This window comes from Pieris brassicae, chromosome 5 (assembly GCF_905147105.1).
Source record: "Pieris brassicae chromosome 5, ilPieBrab1.1, whole genome shotgun sequence".
NCBI classification, from domain to species: Eukaryota; Metazoa; Arthropoda; class Insecta; order Lepidoptera; family Pieridae; genus Pieris; species Pieris brassicae.
Genome location: NC_059669.1, coordinates 19,337,114 through 19,350,417, shown reverse-complemented (window position 1 = coordinate 19,350,417; position 13,304 = coordinate 19,337,114). Strand labels below are relative to the sequence as shown.

Below are 13,304 nucleotides of genomic sequence, written 5' to 3'. Positions count from 1 at the left end.
AAAATGTATCCCTCAGTTCAGATAAAACTTTAGTTTTTCCTTTAGGGAATCCCAGTAAAACCCAGGTGACAGGCAGCCCCGCTAGATCTGACAGGGTGGCTTTTCGCCCGGAAAGAATCCAATTTTCCGAATGATTTCCCTCTAAACGTAGCGCACTGTCGCCTCGGCTTATGATATTTTTCGCGCGTTATTGAAAGGCTTATGATAGTCAACAAATAGGTAATAAAAATAATATAAAATAATAGAATTTCAGTAGTGTGTTGAGTTTTCACTGCTGGTCAATCCATAAATATTGTATGCAAGGCAGAGTGAAACATACATACGAAGAACATACGTGTATAAGTATAAAATATAGAACAATACGTGAAATTTAACTTAATAAATTCTTTAAAAATAAACGACTTTTAAATGATTTAAAAAGTATTAAATAACAATATTTCCTACATGTATAAATTGATCATGTGCTACTAAAATAATTAAATGTAAAGTTAACATACTATCAGGCAGAATTTGGATGTCGTAAGCAAAAATAGATTTTTATCTTTACTTCAGTTTTTTTCAAATTTCAACCACAGATTTCTATTTCAAATTTCAAACATCAACAGTTCAAATTTAGAAATTTCGTCCATTCAAATCGGCCCGCGGACAGATTAATGAAACACAACCCTCAAATTGATAACCTTCTTCGATTTTTTTTATGATGCAGGAGGCTCTTGAAGTCAGTTTAAAATAGAAGCTATTCTTACTATTTCAGCAACAAGATTAAAATTAATCTTTGGTGTCACTTTAATATTGAATATTTTATTTATATCGAATGATATAAAAGTGTAAATTTCTATAGCTTTCTTTTTCTATAGGAATTTAATGAATGAAAATATATGTAAATCGATCTACTCCATCGCGTGTCATTAGGTCGAGTACAGTTGCTTAAAAAAGGTATAATAAATAACTTCGATCTGTTAAATGAGGCGTAGATTGAGGATAAGGTACGTGATGAAGAATTGTCAGTCGGTTGAGGGAGTAGTGTATTTTAACATTCTTCATTCAGTGAAATAAACCCAGAAATTCCCCTTGTTTTATGTAATTAGAGGATCATAAGGTCAGGAGGCTCACCTCATGTGATACTGCCACCCATTTACACTCACATTTCCAGAAGGCTAGCAAGTGTGTTTTTTTTTATAGAACCGGGGTAAACGGGCAGGAGGCTCACCTGACGTTAAGTGAGTCTCTCAATGCCAAAGTGCTCGCGAATGCGTTGCCGGCCGTTCAAGCATTGGTACACTCTTTTCTTTGGATCCTAATTCGAATTCATTCGAAAAATTCTTCAGTGGACAGCTGGTTTCACATAGCGGTGGTGCGCGACAAAAACTGCATTAAATAACGCTTAGCACCACTACAACGGACGTCGAGGTGATACGGATTTTATTTTGTATTCTGCCTTGACGTTCGATAATGAAACTCAGCTTCAAGTATTAGACCAAATCACTCCTCTAAACGATCTCTATTTATCCATCTATCCACCGTATTTACCATACGGTAGAAGATGCAGAGCGATCCCATATCCACGTAATACCAAGGGATCAAGCCAAACGCAAAGTTACTGGTCATTGACGATTCGACTCGCTCTTCGTTGAATGCGGTGAACTGGAAGGAGCTAGTACTGGGGAGCTCCTGCCCAGGTGAGAACAGTACTGCTGTGGGGCCGGATTTGCGCTTTTTAGACGGTCCGAAGTGAAGTACTGTCTCGCTGAGTACACAAGCTTTTTACAGGCTAATTTAGCCATCCCTTCCAAATGACTGCGAAACTGAATGTCATTCGTTATGTCAACGATCAGTATTCCGATGCTGTGAGAGTGTCTTCAAAGAGTTTTTTTTTTGCGGAAAACGCGCGAACTTGATCTTATTTTTACTAAAATTTATGATACTTAGGTCCATTAGTAAGTATATTTGACACAAAAGGAATTTTACCAAATCTTTTATAATATAGAATAATAATTTTAAGGGTGTATCGAATCCCAACATCAAAGTAACGTTGCCCTTTAACGACAGGGCAATGTATTGCTCTGAAATACCCTCTTTAATATTTTTGTTGTCACAATATTACGCATGGTTCTTTTTTTAAATTGCACAAATTAGTTCCATTGAAGGTATTGTACTTTTTTTAGAAATTAGGTATTTTTCCTAAATGATTTGAACTTGTTACCTTCAAACTTTTACTATTCATTATTACTTTTATAATTTATAAATGTTGTTATTATATTTTATATCGGTACTATTTGGGATCGTAAACATGTCTCTGTTTGTCATCGATAACGTCTTTCAAGGGACCTTGTACACCGAACACCAAACCCAGGACCAGGGTTCAGGACAGGACACACAACACAAGCAAGTTTGCGATAAATATGCAGTAACTGTATGAAATTAAAGTACCTATACCATATATATTATTTAGCTTTTGGCAAAACTAATATAACGCAGTTTACAGGAATATTCATTACTTTGAGACGCGATAGTTTGGTGTATTGAGAAACGTCATAGTTATTATCTACACCAAATCCCTTTCACGGTCATTAATCCCACTCAGGCGAGCAATTTATCAAACAGACAGACATAATAAGTGCTAAGCGTTTACAACACATGACAACCTTATCATTTTGTAGTGTACGATTTTCCTTGTTTTATTTTCCTGGATCTAGGATTATCCTCTCTACCTGTTTGGGACTAGAGCTTGCTTTCGTCTAACGTTTCCAGGTATGAATGCTTTTTTAAGTGACTTAAGACCTTGAGCAATTGAAGCGCGTAAGCGGAGTGTTATAATTTTGAATGGTGATTGTCTAGCTACTGATTACACTAAAATAGTAAGGTAATTTCGAAAAGTCTGGTTTATAATTAGATTTATATAATTGGCAGTTTTCAAGGGCTCGCAGCTTCAGGTCCGTTGATTGTACGTTTGAATCATATCAATGAACAAAAATTCTATCAATTAACTTTAATTTCCCGTGGATTTTATGAAAAATAAAATAAGTCATTAGGTTCTACAACCTTTTTAGTACGGTGCCTCAGATTTCTGTATCTGTTTCATGATCATTTGTTAGTCGAAAAGCCTGGTGGTCAGCCTCCTGTGCCTGTCGACTTTTAGGGTCAAAGCAAGCCGTTTTTCACACGATGTTTTCCTTCACCGTTCGAGCGAATGTTAAATGCGCACATAGAAAGAAAGTGGATTTTAAGTCGATATTTATATTTTACTTGAAGTTTACTGTTTTATTAAAGTGATGTATGTGTTTGTTCCTTGATAAATAAATAAACTTAACTTACTAAAATGGATGATGGCTCCTATCATACTTTTGACGTTAATTGTAATTTAATTTTTTTTATTTATTTTGTTTGATTATTTTTTGCGTTGATACGTTTTCCGCTTCTCGCCTGAGCCGGGCACCCGTCGGCTCGCTAAATGCATTGCTTGCTGAGTAAGTTCTTTCGCATTAATAACCGCAGGTGTAAAGAGATGACGGATGGAGATTGTAACGAGATCTCGTTTAAAACACTCTGTGTAATGGCTTTCTAGTTTTGACGTCTCGCTAAAAAGCCTTTAATAGACTCCTTTAGGCTCTATAAGATGTATATTATTTAAAGTATTAACAGAAATATATTTTTACTTATACAAAATAAAAAGAACTTGTAACTTAAAAATGCTAGTTTCCTATATTTCTTAATCTGTGAATAAATGCACATATGAAAAAAATCTTCATTGTTCAGTCAGGAGTTTAAACTATTACATTTAACAGCCTTACAAGATATCTATATATATAAAAATGAATCCATATTTTCCTTGGACGGCATCACACGTGAACGGCTGGACCGATTTCGCTAATTCTTTTTTTGATGATGATGATGAGATAAGATAATTGCGCGGAAAATTAGAAAGTTTAAGAATACGATGTAGAAAGAAAGGAATATCGTTTATAATAAATGCTTCGATCGAAGTTATATTGATAAATACATATAAAATAATTACAGTCGCTAATTGTTTGTGGCATTAATCTCGAAATTCTCGAAGTTTTTCACATGGCCAGTTATATGTCGCTTGTTCCCATGTCGGAATACCAACAAAACTATTTATATACGCGCCAGAAAAGCAAGCAAAGAATGTTGTCATAAAACATTAGAATAAAAAATATAAATATATAATAGAAATATTTTTTATTTATTATACAAATTCGAAATTAATATTCATTCAACGTCCGACGGGTCCACTAGTTTTTTTTATATAAAAAAGACACAAATCTAGTATCTTGATAAAATTTGCTTCTAATACTTTTGAGAAATGGCTAAAGGGTGGTTCAAAATAAACTAGACCAAAATATAAATTCATATGATTTCCTTACAGTAACATTCATAGAATTATCATTACAGGGATTTCTTTGATGCCAATTGAAGTAAAAATACTTATCAGAGTTATTCCGACATTTATTATTTATAAAATACGTCTATACAGAGATAGAACTTTCGAGAGTAGAGTCCGAGCTTTTGCTAGAGCGGGATTTGACATTGTAATCGTAGAAGAAGTGAATATTATAGGGCTGATCCTGTCCCGTGTCATTTGCGCAACGATTGTCGTGGATCTTCACAAACACTATAAAAAATCATAAGTTTAATATCGCAAAGAGGAATAAAATACCAAAAGATAAAATTATATGTTACTAAGCTTGTGGTACTTAAAAGCTAATTAGCGTGACCTGTTTCAGTTTTTACGTTCTCAAATTAATATTAGCATTTGATTTTAAAGATTTACCAGACCTGAAAATAATTTGAGGTCTGGCTTTTGCACTGACACTGAATGGAATTTATTGAACTTTCCTTAGCAATTATTTCATATCAGCAAAAGTAATTTAAACAGTATTGCTTGTAATGTTTACTTTTTTGTCACTTTCGGTTTTCAACCCCATTTTCGATATTTCATATAGTTTTGAAAACAACTACGAATTTCAATTGTACTGTAATATACAAATTCAATGCTATTGAACTAGCCGTTCTTGACAATTTGGCCCATGCTACGACTAACCTTTAACTATTAAATGACTATCCAACACAAAACCCTTTTTTTTAATTCAATCCGGTACTATCAATTTAGCGCGTTATCAAACTATTGTCTTTTGTTAACATAGCTTTTACACATTAAGAAAACACTTTTTAAACGGATAAACCTATGTATTATTATTAAAAACTTATAATTATTTACATATTTTTTTTTCCGACGTCATCTTTTAGTCGATATCAACTCCGGGGTAATAAATACAGATAACACAACTGATACTATTGACATTCAACACCTTTTGTCACGCTAGCTGTAAAGCATGCGAAACGTAAGAACAAATTTAAAATTATGTAAATAATTATAAGTTTTTAATAATAATACATAGCTTCAATCCGTTTAAAAAGTGTTTTCTTAGCATTAACAAACTCCTTAGCTTAAAATAGAAGTATAGAGAACTTATATTAAAGTACGTACTGGTGCCATCTTGACAATTCCTATAGTACATCATACATAGGCTTTTGAAGGTCCTCCGAGCACGTTGATAGGCTCCACATATCCACTGTATACTTGGATTTTTCCATTTCTTCACCATGTCTTCAGGGCACGGGGTACATTTGCGATGCCATTTTCTCCTTTAACAATTAAGGTAAAAATAAAACTACTTTATTTTGTTTGTGTGAAATTTAAATGAAAGAGAAAATCCTGTAAAATAAATTGAATAGCAGTTTTTAATTTGATTTAGTTTTTTTTCAACAAGTATACAGTTATATAATGTATCAAAAAATGTTCCTATTGACATCGTTCTAAAAGCTTTAATTAAGTTTATGAATAGTATGTAATATTTTAACCTAATTCTAAATGACTGAAGCCTTATATCTAAAATAAGTCATAATTTCTACAAGTCGTCGAATATCTTCAGAGAGAGACGTAATGAAAATTATATAACAGTTAAATATAAAGATAATTGGTTTATGGATTTCAAGCCAATATTGAATTGATATCGTCTTATTATCTTATCCGGAGCAAGAAATAACACTGATTCATTTGTTCGAATTACCAATTAATCTTCAAAATACGGTTTGTAATTGCCTATAGAATCTGCGTCCTCTCATTGATTTATTTAATTAATTGTACACATACATATATTTCATATAAATATATTTCATTGTATATATTGTATACCTACTACGAAATTGTTTAAACAAAATGATTAAAAGACAACCGATTTACTCTAATTTCTGTTGAAATTGTAAAAATATAAATTTACCATCCTCTCCGTTCTTTAGACGATTTGGGATGGTTCTTTTTCTCAGAGGATGATGTAGATGAAGGCGATATGTCTAAGGACTCGTTTTCTCCATCTTTACTTGAACCATCTAAAAAATTACATATATAAATAGAGAAAACTTGCTTCGATTATTTTCTACTCTAATAGAATTGTAACAATCAGACTAGGTTTTAATCTCTATTTAAATTATGGTTAAAATTAATTATTACACTTTTATACATGTTGTTCACTTTATTAACAATTACATTGTAAAATAATCATTATATATTGTACCACTTTTATGAAAACCCTCCGAGGATGATGTAGATAGGTCCTTATTTTTGCCCTTTTTTCGCCTTGTTTCTATTTGTTTTATGTCATTGCTTATATTTTCATTAACTGTAACATTTTCTATCAGGGCCGCCGATAAATTAACTGCAAGAGGACACTTAACACATTAATTTTGAAAAAATATTATACCTTCTATTGACTCGCCATTTAGCACTTGATACAAGGCTCCGTGTTGTTTAAATATTATTTGATATGTTTTTGGAAAATAATTTGAATTACATGTATATGTTTATATAATGTATAAGATTTATACTAAAAATATTCTGATAAACTGAGATTTACGGGGACATGGCGCTTATCGGAGTTTTTTCGATTTGTTATAAGCTAATTAAAAAAAAAACTTGAGCAACCTTGCGTTATCATTATAGAATTTACGTTAAATATATTTGGAGACATCTACTGAAGTTTGCTCATGCCAACATAAAAGTGTAGTTCCTGAGTCACGTGCGTAGTTAAAGATATAAACAAATAGGAGCAAGCGGTTGGCATTACACTAAGAAAAAAGCAAATTTTTGAAACGATCAACGTCATTTTTATGACATATAAAGGTTTGTTAAAAAGGAAAGTTTGGAAATTCAACAGAAATAGTTTGCGGCCGCTCTACAAGGAAGCTTTGGAACTTTTGATGTCGAAGCTTTTACCGCAGATAAAGTTAACTTTGCTTGTTCTTGGATATACTCTCCAACACTTTTATACACATTTAGTTTATCGAATAGATCGTGTGTCATGGAAATTTGTATTTAACCTTTTCAAGAAGAAAACAAGAATAGACAAATTTGTAGCAATTATAAAAAGAACATATTTGTCAACTCTATTATTACCTTTAATACATAATTTGTCTGTATTTGTAAATAAGATTCCTTTTAGCTGGGAGTCGATTTACGTCCTCTGATTTAATCAATACGGTATCGGCAAACATTTACCATGTGGAAATACTCATAAATAATTGAATACTCGCCTTACCGATGATTATTAATAGCGATATCTCGACAGGCAGCAGCCGCATACTATTTCATCAAACCAATTCACTTTAGCGCCTGTTAAATGTATGAAAAATCATAAATTCTGACCACGAACGCTTATCACTATATTTATATAAAATATTTTATGATCTCGATCGTTTTATGTTTTTTTATATTTAAATTCAGTAGGCATGCATTTTGATTGTTTCGGAATTTCTTTTTACACAGATTTAAAGCGTATTCGTTTTTGTATTTATTGTGCATATTTTGGGTTTTAGACTTTGTTGATGTTATGTTGTATGATACTTTGTTAGCAAATAATAGCACTTTATTTACATCACATTAACACAAAACAAAAGAAAAATAAGATTACATAAATGAAGACAAGCATGTAAATAGTCTTACTGATAAAAGCAGTTTCTTCCAGACAACCCAAACATGAATATTGTATATAAACATACAAAACCAAACTTAAAAGTACTCAATATAAAAATATCAAATGTTAAGTCTACGAGATTCGCAGATAGATAGAAAAATGTATTGGTGCACAGTCGAGGTGGTACAGGTTCAGGGTTAGACAAAGTGCTGTCTGTCCTTGTAGCAATACAGCTGAAGAGACGGTGTTACATGTTCTGACTGACAGTCCAATGTATGGATGCGACAGGCATAACACTGAACAGGTTATGGGCATAAAAGTAACAGGGACGAATTTAAGGGAAATAATCTTTTTGGGATTTGTTGTAAAAGTCATAAAAAAAGTTGTTAAAAGAAATAGATAATAGTGTTTAATCATCCGGGTTAGCAATATTATACGTAAGCTATTAAATACCTCCGACGAGTACATAGTCGGGGAATCATCTAGTTTTTTTTTTTAAGCCGAGGTTTGAAGACACGACCACGGGCTTAATAGTCATATCCAACCTATTTACTGCTCGAATGCGGTAAATAGGTACTTTATTCGGGTCTAATGTTTATTGCGTCTCTGATAAATCTCATCTAATTATGTTAATAGCAATGTATAAAACACGGGGTCAACAAATTGGAGATGTGATTAACGATCAAGCGCCTGGCGAATAATAATTTATATTATTAGGCACCATGTGGGGATAATGGCGGAATTTCGTAATTCCCTATAATTGAAATTGCTTTGTTTAGAATTTATATCGAGTTTGATGAAAACTCATTTGCCAACGTTTAGAACTGTAAATATGCTTGTATGTAGGCTGACTCAAAAGATTGCATAATTCTGACACGGTGCGTGAATGTTTATGTGTATCAGTCAAGTACTTTTTCTGTTTTATAGATTTATTTAGGCAAGCTTCTGTATTCCTAAAAGTAAATAGGGCTTGTCACGGAAGGCTGGTCGCCTGACGGGGACATGGGACTGACGCAATTCAAAATACAATAGGAAATTCATTTTAATATTACATCAAACTCTATAAACGTAAAACCAATGACGACCATGGTATGTGCTGTTTTTGCATCGCTTGTCAGATATCTTCACAAACACTGAAATAAAAAAAAACATATAATGAAATATAGTTAATTATCTTTAAAAAGTAATAACCTTAAAACATCTCTTCTTAATAATATTACTTGTTTTTGAATAAGGCCGTTCAAATATTACGTTACGTTAAAGTTCTAAAAAATAATAGGTATACTTTTTTGTAGGAACACTGGAAAATTCATTTCGTTTTCAAGCGTAGACAATTTGTGGGTAATATTTGTAAAAAAAGTAAATAATTACAGTTGACGTAATCACCAAATAAGAAAATCAAAGACCAGTGCCTACTAGACTATAAGACTACTTGAACGCCCCTTGAAACCTTTAACAAAATGTAACTATAAATTTTATTACTAGTTCCATCCTGACAGTTCCTATACCGCATCATACACTCGCTCTTGAAGGATCGACGCGCGCGCTGATACGCTGCACAGATCCATTTTATACCAAAATTAATATATTTCTTTAACATATCGTGAGGACATGGTGTGCACTGACGCCATGTTTTTGTTCTGAAATTTTTTTTAAAGATCAACAATTATTATAAAGAAAAAAAATCTTTGTACGTCTAGTAAAATTAGTAAATAAATGACTCATTACTGCCAACATATTGACTTTGTTATTACCATACTTTTATATGAAAAGTTATGGTTAATCTGTTCCAAATATTAATCAATGAAATATACCCAGAAGTATATATATGTAATGTTAGAGTAGCTTTACAAGAATAAATAAGATGATAACCAAATAAACGTACTATTTGCGATGAACATTATAAACTTACGCTCGCCTGGCCTCTTTGGTTTCAATAGACGACGCCTCCGAAGACAAACTTGAAGAGACGCTCTCGGAGCCTGACGATACGGAGCTTAAATGATAAAATATCAGAAACTTTAAAGAATTTCCTCGAGAAAGTATTAACTCTAAGATTGTTAGCGAAGTTCAAAAACTAAATAGCTGATGGTGGCAAGACTGTTAAGTATATGACATTCATTTGACGTTCAAATATAAATAGGATAAAACTTTAAAAGATTGGTTATTATCATAGCATATTTTTATTTCCGAGAGTTTTGTCATTAGATTGCTTTTGTTTTTTTTATAGTACATGAGGCAAACGGGCAGAAGGCTCGCCTGATGTTAAGTGAAACCGCCATCCATGGACACTCTCAATGCCAGAGGGCTCGCGAATGCGTTGCCGGTCTATTAAAATTTGGAACGCCCTTTTCTTGAAGGACCATAAGTCGAAAAGGTTCGGAAATACTGCAGTGGGGAGTTGGTTCCACATAGTGGTGTGGAAAGAAGGACGTGGAGGGATACGGAATTGGAATTTCGTATTCTGCCTCGACGTCCGATCATGAAACTCAGCTGCAGGTATTACTGTTCTCCATATGGTATGCTGCATATGTATTAAGTATTGACTGTATCAACAGAATTGTTTACTTAAAAGGCCGGCAACGCACTTGCGATGTTTCTGACCGTGTGACTGTTCATGGGCGGTGGACTCAACATCAAGCGAGCCTCCTACATGTTTGCACCCTTTTCTATAAAAACTACTCTTATGTTTTCGCATTTTTATCATGTTATGTTTACTCACATTGTAAACTAGTGACAGTAGCAGAAAAGCCTTCTTTGAAGATCTTGGGTTAATCCACGTTCTTTCAGTAAAAAAATCGGCTAACAAGACAACTACGAACTATAAAAACTATCATTTATGCAGGACATATGTTTAGAGACATAACTCTCATACAACGTGGTCCTGTGGGACGCCCCTTTTTTCTATTGAAATATATCCTAAATTTGCATTGCAGTACTTTATGTTGTATATTGTACGTTATAAGATCTAAGATTTGACCCTTGAGATGACTCTGATGGGTCCAATAATAGCTGGTAATAATATAAACTAGTACGTAATAATACCTGCTTCTATGGGCTGAATTGCTAGTCTTAAGATCGCTTCCGCTCTCACCGGATGTATTTCCTTCATACGCATACCACCTACCACCACGGTGTTGAGCGTCTCCAAACTCCGCCAGTTCTATTATATCATGATGTTCGAGCCCAAATGGGGTCAGAGTTAATTGGCATATTGTAACTGAAATTAATCCTTAATAAATTTTTGGTTCAAAGGCGTATCTTGCGCGCTCTAGGGACACAGTTAAAGTTAGTAGAACCTTTATGTAAAACCATTCATATATTTGTGATTAAGTAATCATTTACAGTGTAAACTAAATGTAACGTTAATCGATTTAACGACGAACTCCCTAAAGTGTCGAAATCAATTGTATTTGGCCGGTTTAGCATACATACAATACAATGATACACTCTACATAGCATTGCACCCACTCTAAATGACGACAACAATTGAGTAATAAAGTACTTTTTAAGTTGCTAAAATTAGTAAAAACTGCGCTGCTGTGTACATTTTTTTGTCGCTTTATTATCCAAGCCCGCAATAAATACGACTGTCGGCATCATGCATTCGAACTTTCTCAGAAATTATTTTGTTTACAAATTGGGATTGCGTCCACGTGTAGACTGTGTTTGACCATGACTAATAAGTCATGGATTATCTATACGTTTTTTTTCCCTCCATTTAACAATTCTCTATAACGCCATTAAATGCCCCTTTCAGTGTCCTGGTATAGACTTATTTATTTTAGATTGTATACAATATACATATAATGTAGTAACAGTTAGAGTTAGTAACAATTCGGTCTTAATTGCTATGTTCTTAGTAAAAAAAAACAAACACCTACAATGCGGCATAGACAGCATGGAGATGTTTGCAGCGTGTTTTTCTAAAAAAATATGACATGATTTTTCCATCCAATCAGTGTCAATAATAATTTATGAAGCGAGAATTTTGTTAAGGCCTCATATATTGAAAAATATTATTTATATGGTTAACTTATAAAGATACTAATTAATACACTATCTATTAATTGTCTAATTTTTAGTAAACAGTATAAAGTGACTATAAACATCTAATAAAACCTAACTTCATCTACTACCCTTTATAAGGCGCTGGTTTTGCCAATGTTAGTAAAAATATTGTAGCTGCTTCCATAGAAACTGTCGTTCTCGTTCATTGTTTGCACATATGACCTAATGTTAGCTGACATATTTACAAATAAACAGATATAGTTAGTGAACAGTTTGACAGTATCGCAATATTTCCCAACAGAATATGAGGTTTGTTCAGTAACTGGGCCAGAAAATTCCTGCGTGCATTGTATCTCTGGTAATAGACTAATAGCGCTCGCCGCTGGGGAAATCACTTTTAATTGCTCGATATTTTTATTAGAGATTCATGTGGTTTCATAACTTGTAACGTACTTAACAACTTAATGGTGAACAGTGTTCGATTTTTAAATAGTATTTTAATATATTCGTGAACTATAATTGTTTGGTAGGCAAAGAACCAGTTGATCATGGTTGCGCTATGCCATTCGGGAGTTAAGGACGATATAAGTGTCTTATTTAGTATTTTAAAACTTGACAGCTTTGTTATTTAAACGTATATATAAGATGAAAATTAAAAGCAACTATAGAATATTAATGTTATAATATATTTGCATTATTCTAGTAGCAATATTATTTTTGCTTCTCCGCTTAGAACGAAAATTATGTAAGTTGTTTCTTACTTCTCGGGTCTTGGGCTTTATTAAGGATATTATCTAAAGTAATTTAAATGTTCTATGAAAGTATGATGGTTTATATTAAAGTATACTTTACCATCTATTATAAAAATTATACTCCATAAACTGGCACTTTGCTCGGCGTACACAAAATAAGTAAACATTATTTTAATAGCAAAGCGGAATTTAATATAAAACTCATGCGAGTATTGCAATATTGATTGCGTAAAAGAAATAAAGTTATGTTCTTGTATGTATGAAATATTTTCGTTTACTATCACTTCATTATAATCTTCTTAATGTAAAATAAAACAAATGTATTTTTGGATCTTTGTAACTCGAGAACGGCTGGACCAATTTTATTTATTAGCAGAATGACTGTTAAAACATTGGAAAGTTGACGAAAGCAAATAAAACAAAAGGTACAAATGTTTATGGGTTTTGTAACTGTCAAACGGTTAAGGTTCATCCAGTCGGTAAACTCTGTATATCTTAATCATACAAGAAATTCAAGGCACATTGTAATGTTGAGTAGTGCAATTCGGTG

General features: G+C 32.8%; 3 protein-coding genes across 4 annotated transcripts in view; 1 reads left to right on the top strand and 2 right to left on the bottom strand.

Annotated features, from left to right (window-relative positions):
- The window catches only part of LOC123709958 (dystrophin, isoforms A/C/F/G/H), a 331,052-nt gene that overhangs the window by 160,823 nt on the left and 156,925 nt on the right, over positions 1 to 13,304 (top strand). The window lies entirely within an intron of this gene.
- On the bottom strand, positions 4,450 to 7,762 carry LOC123709963. The gene is made up of 5 exons (XM_045661604.1): positions 7,617 to 7,762; positions 6,597 to 6,737; positions 6,303 to 6,411; positions 5,510 to 5,667; positions 4,450 to 4,633 (listed from the first exon to the last, which is right to left on the bottom strand). The coding sequence occupies exons 1-5, from the start codon at positions 7,657 to 7,659 to the stop codon at positions 4,488 to 4,490; spliced, it is 597 nt and encodes a 198-aa protein (XP_045517560.1). The 5' UTR covers positions 7,660 to 7,762; the 3' UTR covers positions 4,450 to 4,487.
- LOC123709964 lies at positions 9,016 to 12,998 on the bottom strand. The gene is made up of 5 exons (XM_045661605.1): positions 12,855 to 12,998; positions 11,037 to 11,211; positions 9,904 to 9,987; positions 9,474 to 9,631; positions 9,016 to 9,124 (listed from the first exon to the last, which is right to left on the bottom strand). Exons 1-5 carry the CDS (start codon positions 12,919 to 12,921, stop codon positions 9,045 to 9,047), a joined length of 564 nt encoding a protein of 187 aa, XP_045517561.1. The 5' UTR covers positions 12,922 to 12,998; the 3' UTR covers positions 9,016 to 9,044.